Consider the following 17066-nt stretch of genomic DNA (forward strand, 5'->3'; position numbering starts at 1 on the left):
GTCAACATAGGAGGAGCCATCTATAAAAAGGATGAGATCTGGGTTGGGGAGAGGGTCCTCTGTCGCGAAAGCAGCTTCTTCTGTTTCTTTTAGACGCTCCAAACAATCATGGTTTTCTCCATACTTTCTCTCCTTGGGAAGCGGGAGCGTAGTTGCAGGGTTAACTGGACTAGCTCAGACAAAATGGAGATTGTGGGCTTTCAGAACCACCATCCAGCGGGTCCATCGGGCCTTCGTGACCTGCGATACTCTGTTCATTGACAACAAAGCATGGACTGTTTGAGGACACTTGACAGTTAGCTCCTGATCCAGAACAACAGGTGCGATGGCCATTACTGCTCGACTGGTGGTGTCCATGGCCCTCAGGCAACATCCCCATCTGAGGGCTATCCAATCCAATTTCACCAATAGTAGCCAATAGGCCTCTGCTGGTCCCCATGTTCTTCTCTTTTTCTCTGAAATCTTCTGCCCCAGGTACACAACCTCTCTTTGGACTATCTGCACTTTGTTGATGCGAGCCTTCTGTGCTTTCAGGTGAAGGTGATCCAGCAGGGTGCGTAAGTCCTGCGTGTGCTGTTCTTCCGTGTTGGGAGGCTGACAGGATATCATCCACATATTGGATAACCGTGGAGGTCAATGTGGGTAGTTCTCTCAAGTGGCTTTGTAAGGCCATGTGAAGTACCATAGGGCTATTGTGAAACCCCAGTGGTAGCTGCGTCCAGGTATACTGTTGCTGCTGGACCATAAAGGCAAACCATGGTTGAACCTCAGGTGCTCGCGGCACCGACCAAAATCCATTAGCTATGTCGATGACTGAGAAGTACTTATGTTCCGGGGTTAAGGAGTTAAAAATGGTGGAGGGCTCCGTGACTAGAGGGGCCTTTTGATTAATACACTGATTGGCCTTTCTGTAATTGATGGTCAAAAGCCAAGTTCCATTTGATTTCTTTATTAGCCACACAGGGCTGTTAGATGAGCTATATGTCTTGACGAGCACGCCTTGTTTCTCCGGTTGTTGACTAACTGGTAGGATGCCGGCGCTAGATGTTGGGCTGATGGGGTACTGTCTGGTACAGAGTGGTAGTGTTCCGGTGAATGAGGTCCGTTCCATCTGAAGTAGGCTGCAATCATTCTTATCTCGGGCATATATCGGGTGGTTCATCCGGTCTTCCTTTTTCAAAGGACTGACCACGTCACCTTACCCTCTTTAAAATCCAAAGAGGAGTTTAGCTGAATCAGGATATTCATTCCAAGTAAGGCCTGTTGTACCGGTCCCACCCAAATTCGGGTGGTCACTTCATGAGGACCAAAGTGAGTTCTAGTGGGTTTAGTCTGCTGGAGTTTTATATTACCTCCACTTGCCCCTTGTGCTGTTACCAATCGGTCACCCATGGAGAAATGTCTTTTGTATTTCAGTAGTAGACAGGGTTAATTCTGCTCATATACAGTCCAGGAGACTGTATATGTCTTGATCACCCACCCTCATCGTTATATACATCCCATCTCCGCTCTGTTCAACTAGCACCAGAACGGGGGCTGTGAGGGCGAGGGCGGGCTCTTCTAGTTTTTTGCTGCGTCTAGCAACACATCTTGTTGCTCTGTGGTGAGCTGTTTAAACTTCTTCAAACATTCTTCATCTTCAGACTGCGTGTCTCGCTGTTCTTTTCCTATCTGCCGCAGGCTAGGGTAACTTGATGGTGTCCCTGACGTCCTTTATCTTGCTGCTTGGCTCGGCATGTTTTAGCCCAGTGACCTTCTTTTCCGCAGTAGTGGCAATTCCCCAGTAACCTCCCTTGGTGGGGCTTGTCTGAACCCTTGGGTTTCCCTCCTGCATGTAGGGTGCGGACTTTGGCTCCCATGTCCTGGTCTATTTGATTACAACACTCCACCAGCGTTGCGAATGTTATTTCGACTTTCTGGCAAGTGTAACTTTGATGTGGAGATGCCAGCGTTGGACTGGGCTAAACACAGTAAGGAGTCTAACAACACCAGGTTAAAGTCCAACAGGTTTATTTGGTAGCAAACGCCACTAGCTTTCGGAGTGCTGCTTCTTCATCAGGTGAGTGGGAGTTCTGTTCACAAACTCAATTTACAGAATAATGAATAATGATTGGAATGCGAGTCTTTACAGCTAATCAAGTCTTAAAGGTACAGACAATGTGAGTGGAGAGAGCATTAGCACAGGTTAAAGAGATGTGTATTGTCTCCAGACAGGACAGCCAGTGAGACTTTGCAAGTCCAGGCAAGTTGTGGCAGTTACAGATAGTGTGACATGAACCCAAGATCCCGGTTGAGGCCGTCCTCATGTGTGCAGAACCTGGCTATCAGTCTCTGCTCAGCGACTCTGCACTGTCGTGTGTTGTGAAGGCCGCCTTGGAGAATGCTTACCTGAATACCAGAGGCCGAATGCCCATGACTGCTGAAGCGCTCCCCAACAGCAAGAGAACAGTCTTGCCTGGTGATTGTCGAGCGGTGTTCATTCATCCGTTGTCGCAGCGTCTGCATGGTTTCCCCAATGTACCATGCCTCGGGACATCCTTTCCTGCAGCGTATCAGGTAGACAATGTTGGTCGAGTTGCAAGAGTATGTACCGTGTGCCTGGTGGATGGTGTTCTCACGTGAGATGATGGCATCCGTGTCGATGATCCGGCACGTCTTGCAGCGGTTGCTGTGGCAGGGTTGTGTGGTGTTGTGGTCACTGTTCTCCTGAAGGCTGGGTAGTTTGCTGCGGACAATGGTCTGTTTGAGGTTGTGCGGTTGTTTGAAGCCTTCAAACAACCACACAACCTCAAACAGACCATTGTCCGCAGCAAACTACCCAGCCTTCAGGAGAACAGTGACCACAACACCACACAACCCTGCCACAGCAACTGCTGCAAGACGTGCCGGATCATCATCTCACGTGAGAACACCATCCACCAGGTACACGGTACATACTCTTGCAACTCGGCCAACACCTGATACGCTGCAGGAAAGAATGTCCCGAGGCATTGCACATTGGGGAAACCATGCAGACGCTACGACAACGGATGAATGAACACCGCTCGACAATCACCAGGCAAGACTGTTCTCTTCCTGTTGGGGAGCACTTCAGCGGTCACTGGCATTCGGCCTCTGACATTCGGGTAAGCATTCTCCAAGGCGGCCTTCACAACACACGACAGCGCAGAGTCGCTGAGCAGAGACTGATAGCCAGGTTCCGCACACATGAGTATGGCCTCAACCGGGATCTTGGATTCATGTCACACTATCTGTAACTCCCACAACTTGCCTGGACTTGCAAAGTCTCACTGGCTGCCCTGTCTGGAGACAATACACATCTCTTTAATCTGTGCTAATGCTCTCTCCACTCACATTGTCTGTACCTTTAAGACTTGATTAGCTGTAAAGACTCGCATTCCAATCATTATTATTCTGTAAATTGAGTTTGTGTCTTTGTATGCCCTGTTTGTGAATAGAACTCCCACTCCACCTGACGAAGGGGCAGCGCTCCGAAAGCTAGTGGCGTTTACGACCAAATAAACCTGTTGGACTTTAACCTGGTGTTGTTAGATTCCTTACTAAGTGTAACTTTGCCATCTTTGCCAATTCTGGCTTTAGGCGACAAATGCAGATTTCATAGGTCCAAAAGTACTATAAGAGTTTTACTGTGTTTACCCCAGTCCAACGCCGGCATCTCCACATCCAAAAGTACAGCCATCCATTTCTTCGGGTCCAGCGTTGTATATTCCCGAATATTCCATCTACACAGCCCTAAACCATTCAATATATTCCCAAACCTCTTCTGTATCTCTCTGTTGACAGGCTGCTATTTTTCCCCAGTCCGTTTAGGCGGAGCTGAATACCTGTAGCCACCGCTTGATGGCGTCCCATCCTGCATCTAATTGTTGTTTGTTTTCACACCAGAGCCATTTGCGCATCCCCTTGTAGTCTCTTTGCCGCTCATCCGGGCACCATTATGCTTATAATCTGAACTCATCCCACTTGTGGAGTTGGTAGACAGCTTTGAGACAGTTTAATTAATCCCAGCTCTTCATGCTCCCTTTCTTAGGGTGTAGCAGTTCTTTAGATCGCTTATCAATTTTCTCTGGGTCTGCCCCCTGGTGCAGTAGGTGGTAGGAGTACTGGCTTTCACTAATGGTTTTGCCATCTGCCATAGTTGCCTCAGACTTGATCTTGACCTGTTTTCTCTTTAATGGTGTGAGTCTTATGTCAAAAGTCCCTCCTGCAGTATCACTGCACTCGCTAGAGTCACCGGAGGACCCTGAGTCTGCTTTTAATCTAGCCTCACACCCCTGCGCATCTCGCTGTTCCTTTCCTATCTGCCGCAGGCTAGGGTAACCTGGCCAGGACCCAATACGTACTCCTTTAAGTGACGTTGGTTCTTTACAAGATTGTTTTTTAAAAAATCTTCGTTTTCAGCTTTATGGGTTTTGTTTTCGGTCTTAAGTCCCTTATTTTCCACTTCTAACTTTTCTCCCTCCTGCTTTTTATTTTTCAACTGTTCTTATACCGCTTTTAGTTGGTTCTTTTCATTGGTCGAATCGTGGTCATGTTGGGAATTCTTTATGATTTCATTCCGTTGTCAGATGTGGCCCGTGACAGCTAAGGACAATTTTATGGGTTCCTTATCCTTCATACGGGTCATTTTCCCCCTGACCCTCTTTACCTCATCCAAGGACCACTGTCCCTTGGAAGTGCTGTACTTCTGTTCAATCTTAGTACAGGTTTTGGGCAGGTCAAATTGCCATTCTATATATTCTCTCAGTTGCTGCAGAATTTCATCCTCCAAAACATTAGGTGGGGCCTGCCCACCTTTTACTGTGGTCGGTAACTGATACTGTGGAGGAGTTTTGCTCTGACATTTTGCTTCTGTCATGGTGATGGTCATTGGGGGGTTAATGGGTCTCGAGCCATAGGCTATTCTAGCCGGATTGGAGTCTTATCACAGATGCTGCCAAAACAAGATATCTCTGAGTGGGGCCTCAAGCCTTAGTGCCATTGCGTCGGTTCATTAAGGATCGTGTAAGGGGAAGGACGAGACTTAGACAATCGATCAAGGACTTTTAATTAAGAGGAGTCCTTACCTCCAGGGGTCGCAACGTAGGTTTGATGTCCTGGATTCAGTCCAATAGGCCTTCACCGACCCTGCCCGCAGTGCCAGGAACTGTTGGGTTATTCATTCATTTGAAGAGACGAGGACAGCACTAGTAGGAGTTTTAAAACGGTTTTCTTTAATTGAAAAGAACTTTAAAAAAAATTAACATGACAGATGCAATGAAAAGCAACATTGGAGACTGGCTTCTCAGCTAGGCCCTTGAACTGAACTTAACTAAACTGAATTTGAACACACTGAACTGAAACGCTATAAAATCTAAACTATATTTCAACCCTTATCTCGTTATTGGAAGTGTTTTTTGTAGGGTGTCTCCGTCTAGAAAAACAATCCTTGCAGCTGCTGTTATGCTGTTGTTTGCTTGCATTGTGTACCCTTCAGGAATGTAGTCAATTTTTAGCCAACCCATCATGCCTTCTGATTCTACATGCAGTCAAGCCAGCTACAATTAGTCAGCTTAGCAGAGTTAATTAACCCCTACAGTCTAGCATTTAAATGTAATTGTGCATAGGCAGAAATATCTTAAAATTAAGTCTTTGCATAGACTGAAGCAAGCAGGGCTACGCATTCACAGAATCCCTCAATGTGCTGGGAGAAAGGCAGCCAGACAAGCCAGCTCCTTTCTGAAGTTTACAATGCAATGGCAAAATGGTTATACATTTTCAAAACTTCAGTTCTCCCACCTACTCTGCCATCCTAACTGGATGCTCCAATTGCATTAGTACACCTTATTTACCTTTGCCAATTGCATTCTACCTCCCAGCAGAATTAGCAATTCATTGGCCTATAGGACCCTGAAGGTCCGACCCACTGTTACTAAGCAACCTCACTTTCATAAATCCATAAGGATTAAAGGTTGCTTTCTCACCGTAAGCCAGAGTTGAAAAGGTGATGTTCCCATCATCTCATTCTGCCTTATTATCAGTAAGATTGAATATTTTAATCATTGGAATTGAATACTTTATATATGTTGTGAATACTTCTATTAATTTTCTAGAGTATGAGAATTTAAACTCTCCATGACTTTTCTGATAACGTAACTGTATTCTGTGGCTTATTGTTCCCAAAGAATGTGGCCTGTTTAGTTTACTCTTCCTATTATCCTCCAGGGCAGTTTGCATTTTGGCCAAGGTACACAATATATTCAAAAATGCTCGTTTGAATTAAAAATATATGTTTAATTTCCATAGCAGTAGTTTTGTGAGTGTCTATGCAAGTAGTACCTTTGTATAAAGTAAGTATAAGGCACATTGTGGTCCTTATTCTAAGTTAATTTTCCATTCTAAGTTGATTTCCCTGTTTAGTAATCTTATTAGTTTTTAAAACCCTGGAGTTTTTTGAACCCCTCTGACAGCTACCATAGTAGATAACTTCCCATTTATCTACATTATACTGCACCTGCCATACATTTGCCTGGCCCTCATCTACACTCTTTCCACTGGAACTTCAAATTTTCTACACCATTGGCTACAAGACTAATCCATCTCTGTGTGCCTCTCTCATAATGGAAGACAACTCTATTGGAAAACTGAATTATCCAGCATGAGTTCACCCTGCTGACCTCTGTGAGGGAATATACCAATGGACCTTTGATTCTGGACTCTGGGCACATGTGGTGTTTGCCCTGTAAATCTTTCTTTCTCTATCCCTCTTCACTGTATAAGTGCATAATGGGCTACATAGCGAACCCCCCCTCCTGTTGCTTTTTGAACATGTGCAAATGAACTAACCCTCTGAGTTCGTCCTATCTTGAGTTTGCTGCGGGGTTATTTATAGAAAATTGAATCACACCAAAATAGAGGAGTTGGGAAACACGGTACCGCTTATAAAATGGGGAAGCAAATCAAAACACCTTTTTGTTTATGGATGGGTGGTGAAAGGAGAAATCAGGGCTGTTTAAATTAACCCCCCTCCTGTTTGTAACAACAATGAGAAAAAAAACATCCTGTTGCAGTACTATGCAGCAATGGGTTAGGCCAGAAGAACTTCAGATCCGTGGACTTCAATGGAGAGTAAAATCAGGGGGATATAAAGAAGATGATCCGTTCATATTAGGTGGATTCAGCAAAACATAGGATTTAAGAGTTATTTGGGAGGGATGAACTATTCAAGTAATGAGCATCTTAAAGAAACTTTCTAAAATGGCAGGGAAATAGATTTACAGATATAATTGTGAAGCAATGCATTTTCAATATTTGGACAATTTGGAATATTTTGCAACATTTGAGTTATATGATCAATCACTTCATTAAATTTGCTGAACTGATGGCGAACAATGATGTTTAGGTTGCAGTGAGACCAGTACCAACATTAGAAATGATGTGCTAGTTTTAGGAAAACCTAGGAGCAAAGGCAAAAGAGCTGTGGTAGTAATGCTGAAAATTTTTAATACTGTCGTTTATGGCTTTCATTGAGGGATTATAAAGCAACAGAAAATCATTTTAAGGCATAGGTTCATTAGGATTTTAAAAAATCACAAAGTAGGCTGGTTTTATCGCACTCTTGGTAGATATAGAATAAAGACTTGCCTGAAAGCAAAATTAAATTGGAAAAATGCATTATTCTCTTTGCGGTTTGTCAAATCAATAAATTATTTAAACTTTACTTTGGGACTTCATATTCTCTGAATAAATTCTATGAAAAAATCTTTCTTGTATGATTTTGAATCCTAAAATATTGTGAAGATTTCTGAAATTTCAACAACATTTTCCCACTACTTTGTACTGTTTTCAGAGGAATACTCTTTTTCGGTTTCAGATATCCAAGAATTCTACGAAGTAACATTACTCAACTCACATACAACCTTTGAGCAGAAAACGGCTGAAGTGAATCAAGTGGTAGAACAATGGGAAGGAACAAATGCTCATGTGGTGGTCACCCAAAAGAGAATTTCAGAGGTAAGGCGGTTTAACATCCTTAATGTGTTTTTGTTTTTAAAAAATGCATTGGATTGTAACTTAAAATCAGTGTACAATGTAAAGAGCCTTTATTCTGCAATAGCAGATTAGGATTATAGTATGTTAAATTTTCACTCTTATTTGAAAACAAAACATTGGGTGAGGACTATTATCCTTGATCAGAGTAGCTACGTTTAGTAATGTTAGCTGTTGGTAGCAATCTCAGCTCTGAGTCAGAAGGTTGTAGGTTCAAGTCCCAATCCAGAGACTTGAACACAAATTCTAGACTGACACTCCCAGGGCTTTCCTGAGATAGTACGGAACCATTGGAAGTGCTGATTTATGTAAGGCCCCATCTAGCCTCCCAGGTGATTTAAAAAATCCCATGGCATTATTTCGAAAAGGAGCAGGGATGTTATCCCCGATGTCCTGGCTAATATTTATCCCTGTTCAACATCACTGAAACAGATTATCTGGTTATCATCACATTGCCATTTATGGGAGATTGAAATATGCAAATTGGCTGCTGCATTTCCTATCTTTCAACAGTGTGTACATTTTTTTTAAAAGTACCTAATTGGCCGTAAAGAGCCTTGAGCTATCCTGAGATTGGGAAAGGTGCTATATTAATACAACTTTTTTGATTACAAAATGAATGCTTAGCTCTTCAAATTACAAGAAAATTTACACCATTGGGCTGCTTGTTTATAGGGTAAACTACTGACCTAATTTCTTTACAATAAAATAACTCACAGAAACAAAAATAAAGGCAAGTTACGATATAGAACAATCAACACTTTACTCCGTATACAAACTGTGTTGAACTGTCTGAAAGAGTCTCCAGTTTTTCAGGCTTTTACCTGCTTGGAGACAGGCAGTTCTTGTTAGGATGTGATTGTTAAAGAAATAATTTGCATAATATAGTAATTTTTACATTCTTAGGAAGACCCAAAACGCTACGGATAACAAAGTACTTTTTTAAAGTTTAGCCAATATTTAATGCAACAACCAATCTGTCCCACCAACAGCAATGATATAGCAGCCAGATAATTAAAACAGAAAGTGTTGGAATTACTCAGTGTGGTATAAGGGTTTGGCATAGAAAAGATTAATGTGGGACTGGGTACAATACTCCCCACAGCGTGATGTAAAGAAATGCTTGCGCTGAGTCTGGAGGGCAGTCTTGTACTGGACAGAGACATGTGCAGAGGCAAGCAGTGCCAGCCTGGCAGTTTCACTCTTGCACTTTGGCACTGCCAGCCTGGCACCTTGGCACTGCCTATGGGGGCAGGGCCTATGGGGCGGGGACTGAAGGGGGCAGCCCAATTGGGAAGGGAAGGGGGCCTGCTGCACACTCTGCCTGCGCTTGGATTGGGGCGAGGGGAGCCACTGTGCACTCTGCAGATTGGATCGGGGAATGGTAAGGGGGGGTGCGATTGGTCTGGGTGGCGGGGCTAAATGTCCATGCATTGTGGGGCTCATGATTGGCCGCGGACCCCCGTGATTGTGGATGGGGCGGGTTGGTTGAGGCTGGCTCCAGCAACAGGGGCCTGAGAGCTCTCTCTCTGTCTGTCAGACCCCTGCTGCTGAAATTGTGCATGTGCAATATCAGAGGTCTGCATATGTGCATTAGCTCCCTCTGTAGGACGATGACAAATTAAGCCGAACCCAGTGTCTGCAGCAGCTCGAAACAATGGGCCCGATTTTACCATGTTGATTCTAAGTGCCGAATCTGGGCGTAGTACAGATCCGACCTTGAAATCCGCTTTCAGACGTGCCCAGACGCTTTCAGCTGGCTCCAGTCCGATTCGCGTGCTGCGCAGTTCGAAAAAAAATTGAAAAAGCGCGCGTCCGGGTCGGGAAAGAAAATAAAAGCGGAGAGATCGGCTCTCTGACACAGATCATCCTCGGGGGGGGGGGGGGGGGGGGGCAGATCAGATGTATTTCTGGACGGGGGCGGGGGGAGGAGGAGGAGGGTCAGTGATGCGGATCATTGATGTGCCTTGCACTGGAAGTCGCTCCTGTGCTAATTTTATTCTGGTCGTCACAGGAAGATGGAATCTTGTAACCCTGTGATGACTTCCACGATTAGGTGAAAGAGAGCCTGGGAGTTTTAGAGAGGTTCTGCTGTAAAGAAGGCAGAAAACAATAGCTAGCTGTCTCAGGTCACTGATATAAACCTTTGATCAGACAAATGAATCTTGCAGGCATTTCTCATAGAGAGGAGATTGCTTATCGATCTATATCAAAAAATTCATGCTAATCCTGGGCAGTGGAGAGTATTTTTAAGCAGAGTTAATAATCTGATTGCTGTCCTGTCCAGTGCAACTCACTGAACCCGGAGCTCTAATCAGTCTGGGGTCTTGCAGTCAAATGTATCTCGGGGGGGGGGGGGGGGGAAGGAGGGAGGCGGGTCAGAGCATCCTCTGGGGGGGAGGAGGTGGGTCAGATGTATCTCGGGGGTGGGGGGGGGCGAGAGGGCTGATTGTTGTCTGGTGGTGGAGGGGAGGCCCGATCGCTCACTGGTGGGGGTGGGGGGGGCGGCGGATGGATCTCTGGTGGCTGGGGCAGGGGGGTCCGCTGCCACTCTGCGGGCAATCAGTAGGGAGGGAGGGGGGGCAGGGGTGTCCACTGCCACTCTGCGGGCGATCCCTCCTCCCCACCGGAGGAACGAATCCCTCCTCCCGGAGTGGACGTGTGGCCACTCCAGGGGGAGGGATTCGTTCCTCCGGTGGGGAGGAGGGATTGCCCGCAGAGTGGCAGTGGACACCCCTGCCCCCCCCTCCCCACCAATCACCCGCAGAGTGGCAGCGGACCCCCCTGCCCCCCACCAGAGATCTATCTGCCCCCCCCACCAGTGAGCGATTGGGCCTCCCCCCCACCACCAGACAATGATCAGCCCTCTCGCCCCCCCCCCAGAGATGCATCTGACCCTCCTCCTCCTCCTCCCCCCCCCCCGCCCCCAAGAGGATGCTCTGACCTGCCTCCCTCCTACTCCCCCCTCCCCCCCCTCCCAGAGGATGATCTGGGTCAGAGAGCTGTTGCAGGCTCTGAACCCGCTTCGGAGGTTCCCCTGCAAAATGAAAATCGGCTTCGGATTTTTATTTTGCAGGTCGCTAAAAGCGTGGATCCGGAACGGAACAGAAGAAGGTAAAATGAGAATTGATGATAGAGTTGGGCGGGCGGTTCATTAAATCGATTTAAATGCATGCTAATGCATTTAAATCATCGGGCCGCCCGATTCGTGCGTGGAACGGATCTGCGCCCGAATCGGGTGTCGGTAAAGTCGCGATTTGCTTGGACGCGGGTGCAGATCGTGATAAAGGCCTCACACCCGAGTTTACCGTGATTTCGCGCCTGAAAACGGGTGCAAATTGTTGGTAAAATCGGGCCCAATGTCTTAGTACATAAGGTCAGGCGTGAAAATTCATTTGAAAAAAAGGATCAGGAACTCTCCCATTTTCACACCAGCTGGACATTTAGAATCATTTGCGTAAAGTTCCGCCCAACATCTTAGAACATTCGGCAGGTCTGGCAGTATCTGTGGCGAGAAATACAGAGTTAATGTTCCAAGTCAAATATGACTCATGTTTGACTTGAAACATTAACTTTCCAGAGATTCTGTCAGACTTACTGAGTATTTCCAGCATTAACTATTTTTATTTCAGATTTCCAGCATCTGCAAGATTTTGTTTTTATTTTAGTGACCAGATTATCTGCTGAAATTGAGATACAGAGCAAATTCTGCAAATCGCAGGTTTGATTGACCTGAAACATTGCGCAGAAACTTCTGCTCTCATGAGTGGCAGGCTTTGGGGAAGGAAAAGCATGTACTTAGGTGAGAAGGGGGTGTACCTGAACCCCACTCCCTTCTTACCTCCTCTCAAATAAAATTCTGGGCAGTAAGGCCATGGCTGACCTTCCTGCCTTGCTGCTAATTGAGGCCCTTTAGTGCCCAATTTGTGACCCATCAATTATAACCACATATGCCATTTTGAAAGTTATTAAAATTTCACTGATTCAGTGTACTGGCTACCACTACATAAGAACATAAGAAATAGGAGCAGGAGTAGGCCATCTAGCCCCTCGAGCCTGCCCCGCCATTCAATAAGATCATGGCTGATCTGACGTGGATCAGTACCACTTACCCGCCTGATCCCCATAACCCTTAATTCCCTTACCGATCAGGAATCCATCCATCCGCGCTTTAAACATATTCAGCGAGGTAGCCTCCACCACCTCAGTGGGCAGAGAATTCCAGAGATATATATACATCACTGTGTTCTCAATGAGACATGATAGAGAATGGGCTTTAGGAATCCATGGCTGTAATTTGCCTTGTAAGCTGTGGACAAAAACTTCATCCACATGGGTCCCTTACAAAACTCCCAAAAATTATAGCGATGTTGTGGAGATCTACGAATTCAGCAGAATTATAGCACCTCCTTGTGTATAATGGTGTGAATGTGCAGAATATTATATGGATCCTTTTAAAGATGCCAGTGAGTACAAGAGAAAATTGTTTGGACTTGTGGTAATTATGTCAATTCTAAACCACAATTTAGAATGGAGCTCTTTGGTCCTATATTAATAGAACATAGTGCAAGTTGTTTTGGTTGGGGCTGGGGCTGGGGCGGGGGGAGGAGGGGAGGCGCGGGGTGGTGTTTAACATCTAAATCCATGACTGACTCAATGTGGTGAGGTCACTCGGGAAACATTTATTAAGCAACAAAAGTAACACTTAACAAGCTAGGCAGTAACTTTATTGGCTCAACATTGTTCTTGCTTCCCAATTCAGTCTATGGTATGAGGTAGCATGTGACCTCCTCTCTTGGTCAGTTCTGTGGTCTTCTGCTCCCAGCTGGAAAGCAATCTCTTGTTTCAAATTCAACACACAGACTGGTAGCTTCTTAACTTTTTCCAAACCACAACCCATGTGCAAGATCATTAATGTTTTGAATTCTGATTAGCTCAGGCAGTGCATGATCAGCCCCTGAATGGTTTAGTTGGTGCATGGTCAGTTTCTGATTGGTTTTCTCGATGGTGTAATTATCTATTGATGTCATTTCCGGTTGACTCCTGACTGGCCCTCTAATGTGTCAGTTATTTGCGGGACTATTCTTCCTCATTATAGCTTTTTCTGTTATTTCATTAAATTTTAAGACTTTATTCCATGATAACAGAGGTTTTAATGTAGTTTCGGTGTCTGCTTGTTTGAGATAATAGAGCACGTGATGTCCAGCTCCAATGATTGATTAATGTTGGGGCTCATTGTCCCAAATGTCTAATTAAAGTAAATCCCAGTAGAACAGTGGTTTTCAAACTTTTTTCCTGCGGCACACTTTTACAAACTGGCCACCCCTCTTGACCCACTAACTAGGCAAGCTGCTACAGCCGCAATCTAAACGGGATTTACTATACATTTAAAAATACACCTTGTCTTTTCCTTTCATAAAGTGCACGTAACTTGAACTGTATCAGGCTATACTAAGCTTTTCCTACTCATGCTGGCTATGTCATCATCTGAGATGAGAGATCCTCATTGTCATACCACTTCGGCGCTATAAAAGAACATCCCGTTTCTCATTTGAGCAGGATCACAGAACATCTCACCATATTTTGAACACACCTCGCAATGTTTTGAACAGGATCACAGAACATCTTGTGATGTTTTGAACAGGACAACAAAACATCCCATTTTTCTTTTGAAAGGACCACAGGACATCCCGCATTTTTTTTAAACAAGATACTGGCGACCCCATTTTCAATATCTCCGCAACCCATGCACAAATCGCGACTCCCACTTGGAAACCCCTGCTTTGGAACTCTCATTATGGCATGCAACTATCAATATATTTTGGTTATGAAACAGCTTTGCTATTATTTGTTTTTGTAGTATTTGCTGTGCTTGGAATATGTTAATTTAAAAAATAAGTGTGCATAGCCTTACAGAAATTACAATAATTCAACATAAAATACGTATAAAATCAGTGAATAAAAATGATTGATGTGTTAAAGCTGCAGTAACAGGTACACATGCACGATACAGCATAATACATTACATGTTCATAAGGAACAAGTCACAAGAAACTACATAGCTCCAAAACTGATTGCAGTTAACTTTAAGCTTACAGACCAAAGGTGTTGTGAAGGAAGATGACCGCTTCTTCTCTTTTTACAAACAAGTTAAAAGGATTAAACTAATTCTCAGGAAATAGGAATGAATGTTTAGAATCTTGCAGTTACTTTGTTTCACACAATAGATTTTTAATCTTGGGGAATACAAACCAATAAGTGTGAATTGCTAGAGAGTATAATGGTTCTATACTTGGATCCTATTAACCTTGACTGACTTGACAGCACTGGCTTGGGGCCCATGTGGCGTTTCTCACTTGTCAAGTGTGGATACAACTGCTAACAAGGATCTAGTCATGTGATATTCCTTCATTGACTAATATCATGTTGGGTTAATTGATGGATACTTTGATTATTGGCCATTACTCAGAACTAAATTGCAAATTAATTCTAAATAATTATTAAACCTAAACTTTGCTAAAATAGTTATATGTTTTCAGCAGTTATATTGCAAATTCTGAAATCCCACCCCCTACTATTCCTTTTCATGATGCTGATTATGGAATTAGCATTTCAAATATCCCTTCAAAAATAATTTTTGACTTGACTTTTTTTTAGTTTTCTAAACTCTAACAGAGGTAACACATCTCAGAACAGTCATTTCAGTTTTTAAGTAATTCAGTTGGAAACTATTATACCAATGGAGTACAACTAATTTCAGTTTCAGAAGCTATATACAGACATACAAGATGTACATACCTAATGGATAAAAGTTCTATTTTTGTGGCATTTCCAAAGTCATAAAGTCTTGGTAGTAAAATATTTATTATCTTAATGGGCATTGAATTTCCTCGTAATTTACTGCAGATTTACTGACAAAGTGGCTAATAATAGTGATAACTAAGTTCCTTTGTGTGAATGTCAACACATAATTGGGAGAACCAGGTAGGGGACTCCCATGAGGGCAGTGACAATTGATATTCACCAGAATGTCTATTGATGCAACTATGTTAGTGAATGATTTGGAGGCATGGTGGTACTTCTCTTAAAACACTCATCAGACTATTTTACAGCAAATGAAGTCTATTTACTCAGTCAAACTATGTTTATTTAAACAGCACATGGGTTTGAACAGTCTACAGAAACCATTTAAAAGGGTCTCCCTGAGCTACAGCAAACAATTCATGACCTAAACTTACAGCACCATCTCCTGTTAAAAGTAAGATGATTTTTCAGCATAATACAAAGAATAGATGATAATTACAGACACATTATCTATGCAAAATCAATCCTGGTCACCTACAGCAATGTCGTCTCAGGTGTGATTGGATAATTCAATTTCCAATCATCTCTTTCTGGTCAGGGATAGTGGTATCACCATATATATCTGATATCCATAAAATGCCCTGTTGCTGACACCGGGGATGACCAAATCTAAAGTATGAGGTCTGCATATTGAATTATTATATAATCAGTTTGGAGAGATACCAAAAGGTGAATTCAAATTTACAGCTGCTTAAAATTGGTAAATTATTAATTATAAACAATTCCAGTTTTTCTCTTGGGGGACACTCAGAAACTTTTAACTAAATTGCTGTCTTGTATTCTTTCCCAAATTTTTAGAATGTGATATGTAATGGATCTGTAATTTTTCTATAATTAGCTGCAGGTTATATTACCGGCATGGTAATTATACCACAATAATTACAGTGATGATCATTATACCTGCAAGAATCAGTCTTAATCATCTGACTTACTGGTCCAGAGTTTCCTGTTACAGGCTTGAGGGAGCTGTCTAAAAATGTCACACTGAGACAACTATGGTCCAATAGCATAAAAATGAGCACTAAAGGCAATATATGCTCACCCCTAAGGAGTTTGACAGCAATCTTCTGGTCTTGATTTCAATGAAACTACTGATTTCCAATAACAAAACCATGTTCTCATATATAAATTGGATTAAATAAATAGCTTCTGATAAAGGTTATGCCAATAAACCAGAAATAGTCCACTATGATAATAATATGGAAGTTTAGAAGTATTTCCTTAAAAAAAGAGCCTGTGACATATACCAACTACACAGTTTGGAGCAACCTATCTGTGGATGAGCTACCAAGTTTCTACCAAGAAAAAAGATGAGACTACTTCATATACAAACCGAGCATTTTTGTACTGATGCCACCCAGGCTGGAGAAAGACGGAGAAATAGAATATGGCTGTGATAGCCAAGTGATTGATAATACATTTACAGTAAAGTAGTAATCTCATATCAATAAAAATGATGACAGATATTTTCAAAACTTTATCTATATAAATACATCCATCTATAATCCCTTCCATTCTTAACGGCAGTCTCTGGAATCCCCTATGCCCTCCAATGCCTCCACTCCCACCTGAATTCTTATTCTTTGCAGCCGCAGTTTCTGTCTCATCCACAGCTGCTGCAGCTTGTGTAGTTAAGATGACAGGTGTGAGTGATTTGCAGAGGTGGAAATATGCAGTTTTGGCAGTAGCTTTGATCATAGAATCGCATAGAATCACTACAGTGCAGAAGAAGGCCATTTGGCCCATTGAATCTGCACCTACCACAATCCTACCCAGGCCCTATTCCCATAACCCCACATATTTACTCTGCTATGCCCCCGACACTCGGGTCAATTTAGCATAGACAATCAACTTAACCCGCACACCTTTGGACTGTGGGAAGAAACTGGAGCACCCAGAGGAAACCCATGCAGACACGGAGAGAATGTGCAAACTCCACACACAAAGTGACCTGAGGCCGGAATTGAACCCGGGTCCCTGGCACTGTGAGACAGCAGTGCCAACCACTATGCCACCGTGGGGTTTCAAGCTCTGGGTCTAACTGGACACCAAAGTTCAGTTTGAACAATCAACCAGAGAGGCAGATGGAGTTAGTCGATACAATTTCTGACAGACTCATTGATAAGACTACAACCATTCTCTACATTAATTTG

General features: G+C 43.5%; 1 protein-coding gene across 1 annotated transcript in view; it reads left to right on the top strand.

Annotated features, from left to right (window-relative positions):
* The window catches only part of dlg2 (discs, large homolog 2 (Drosophila)), a 945868-nt gene that overhangs the window by 147732 nt on the left and 781070 nt on the right, over nt 1-17066 (top strand). The window contains exon 4 of the mRNA XM_078221879.1: nt 7874-8013. Coding sequence (XP_078078005.1) covers nt 7874-8013 — 140 coding nt within the window. The remainder of the gene's footprint in view (nt 1-7873; nt 8014-17066) is intronic.

The sequence above is a fragment of the Mustelus asterias genome, chromosome 10, assembly GCF_964213995.1.
Source record: "Mustelus asterias chromosome 10, sMusAst1.hap1.1, whole genome shotgun sequence".
Classification (NCBI taxonomy): domain Eukaryota; kingdom Metazoa; phylum Chordata; class Chondrichthyes; order Carcharhiniformes; family Triakidae; genus Mustelus; species Mustelus asterias.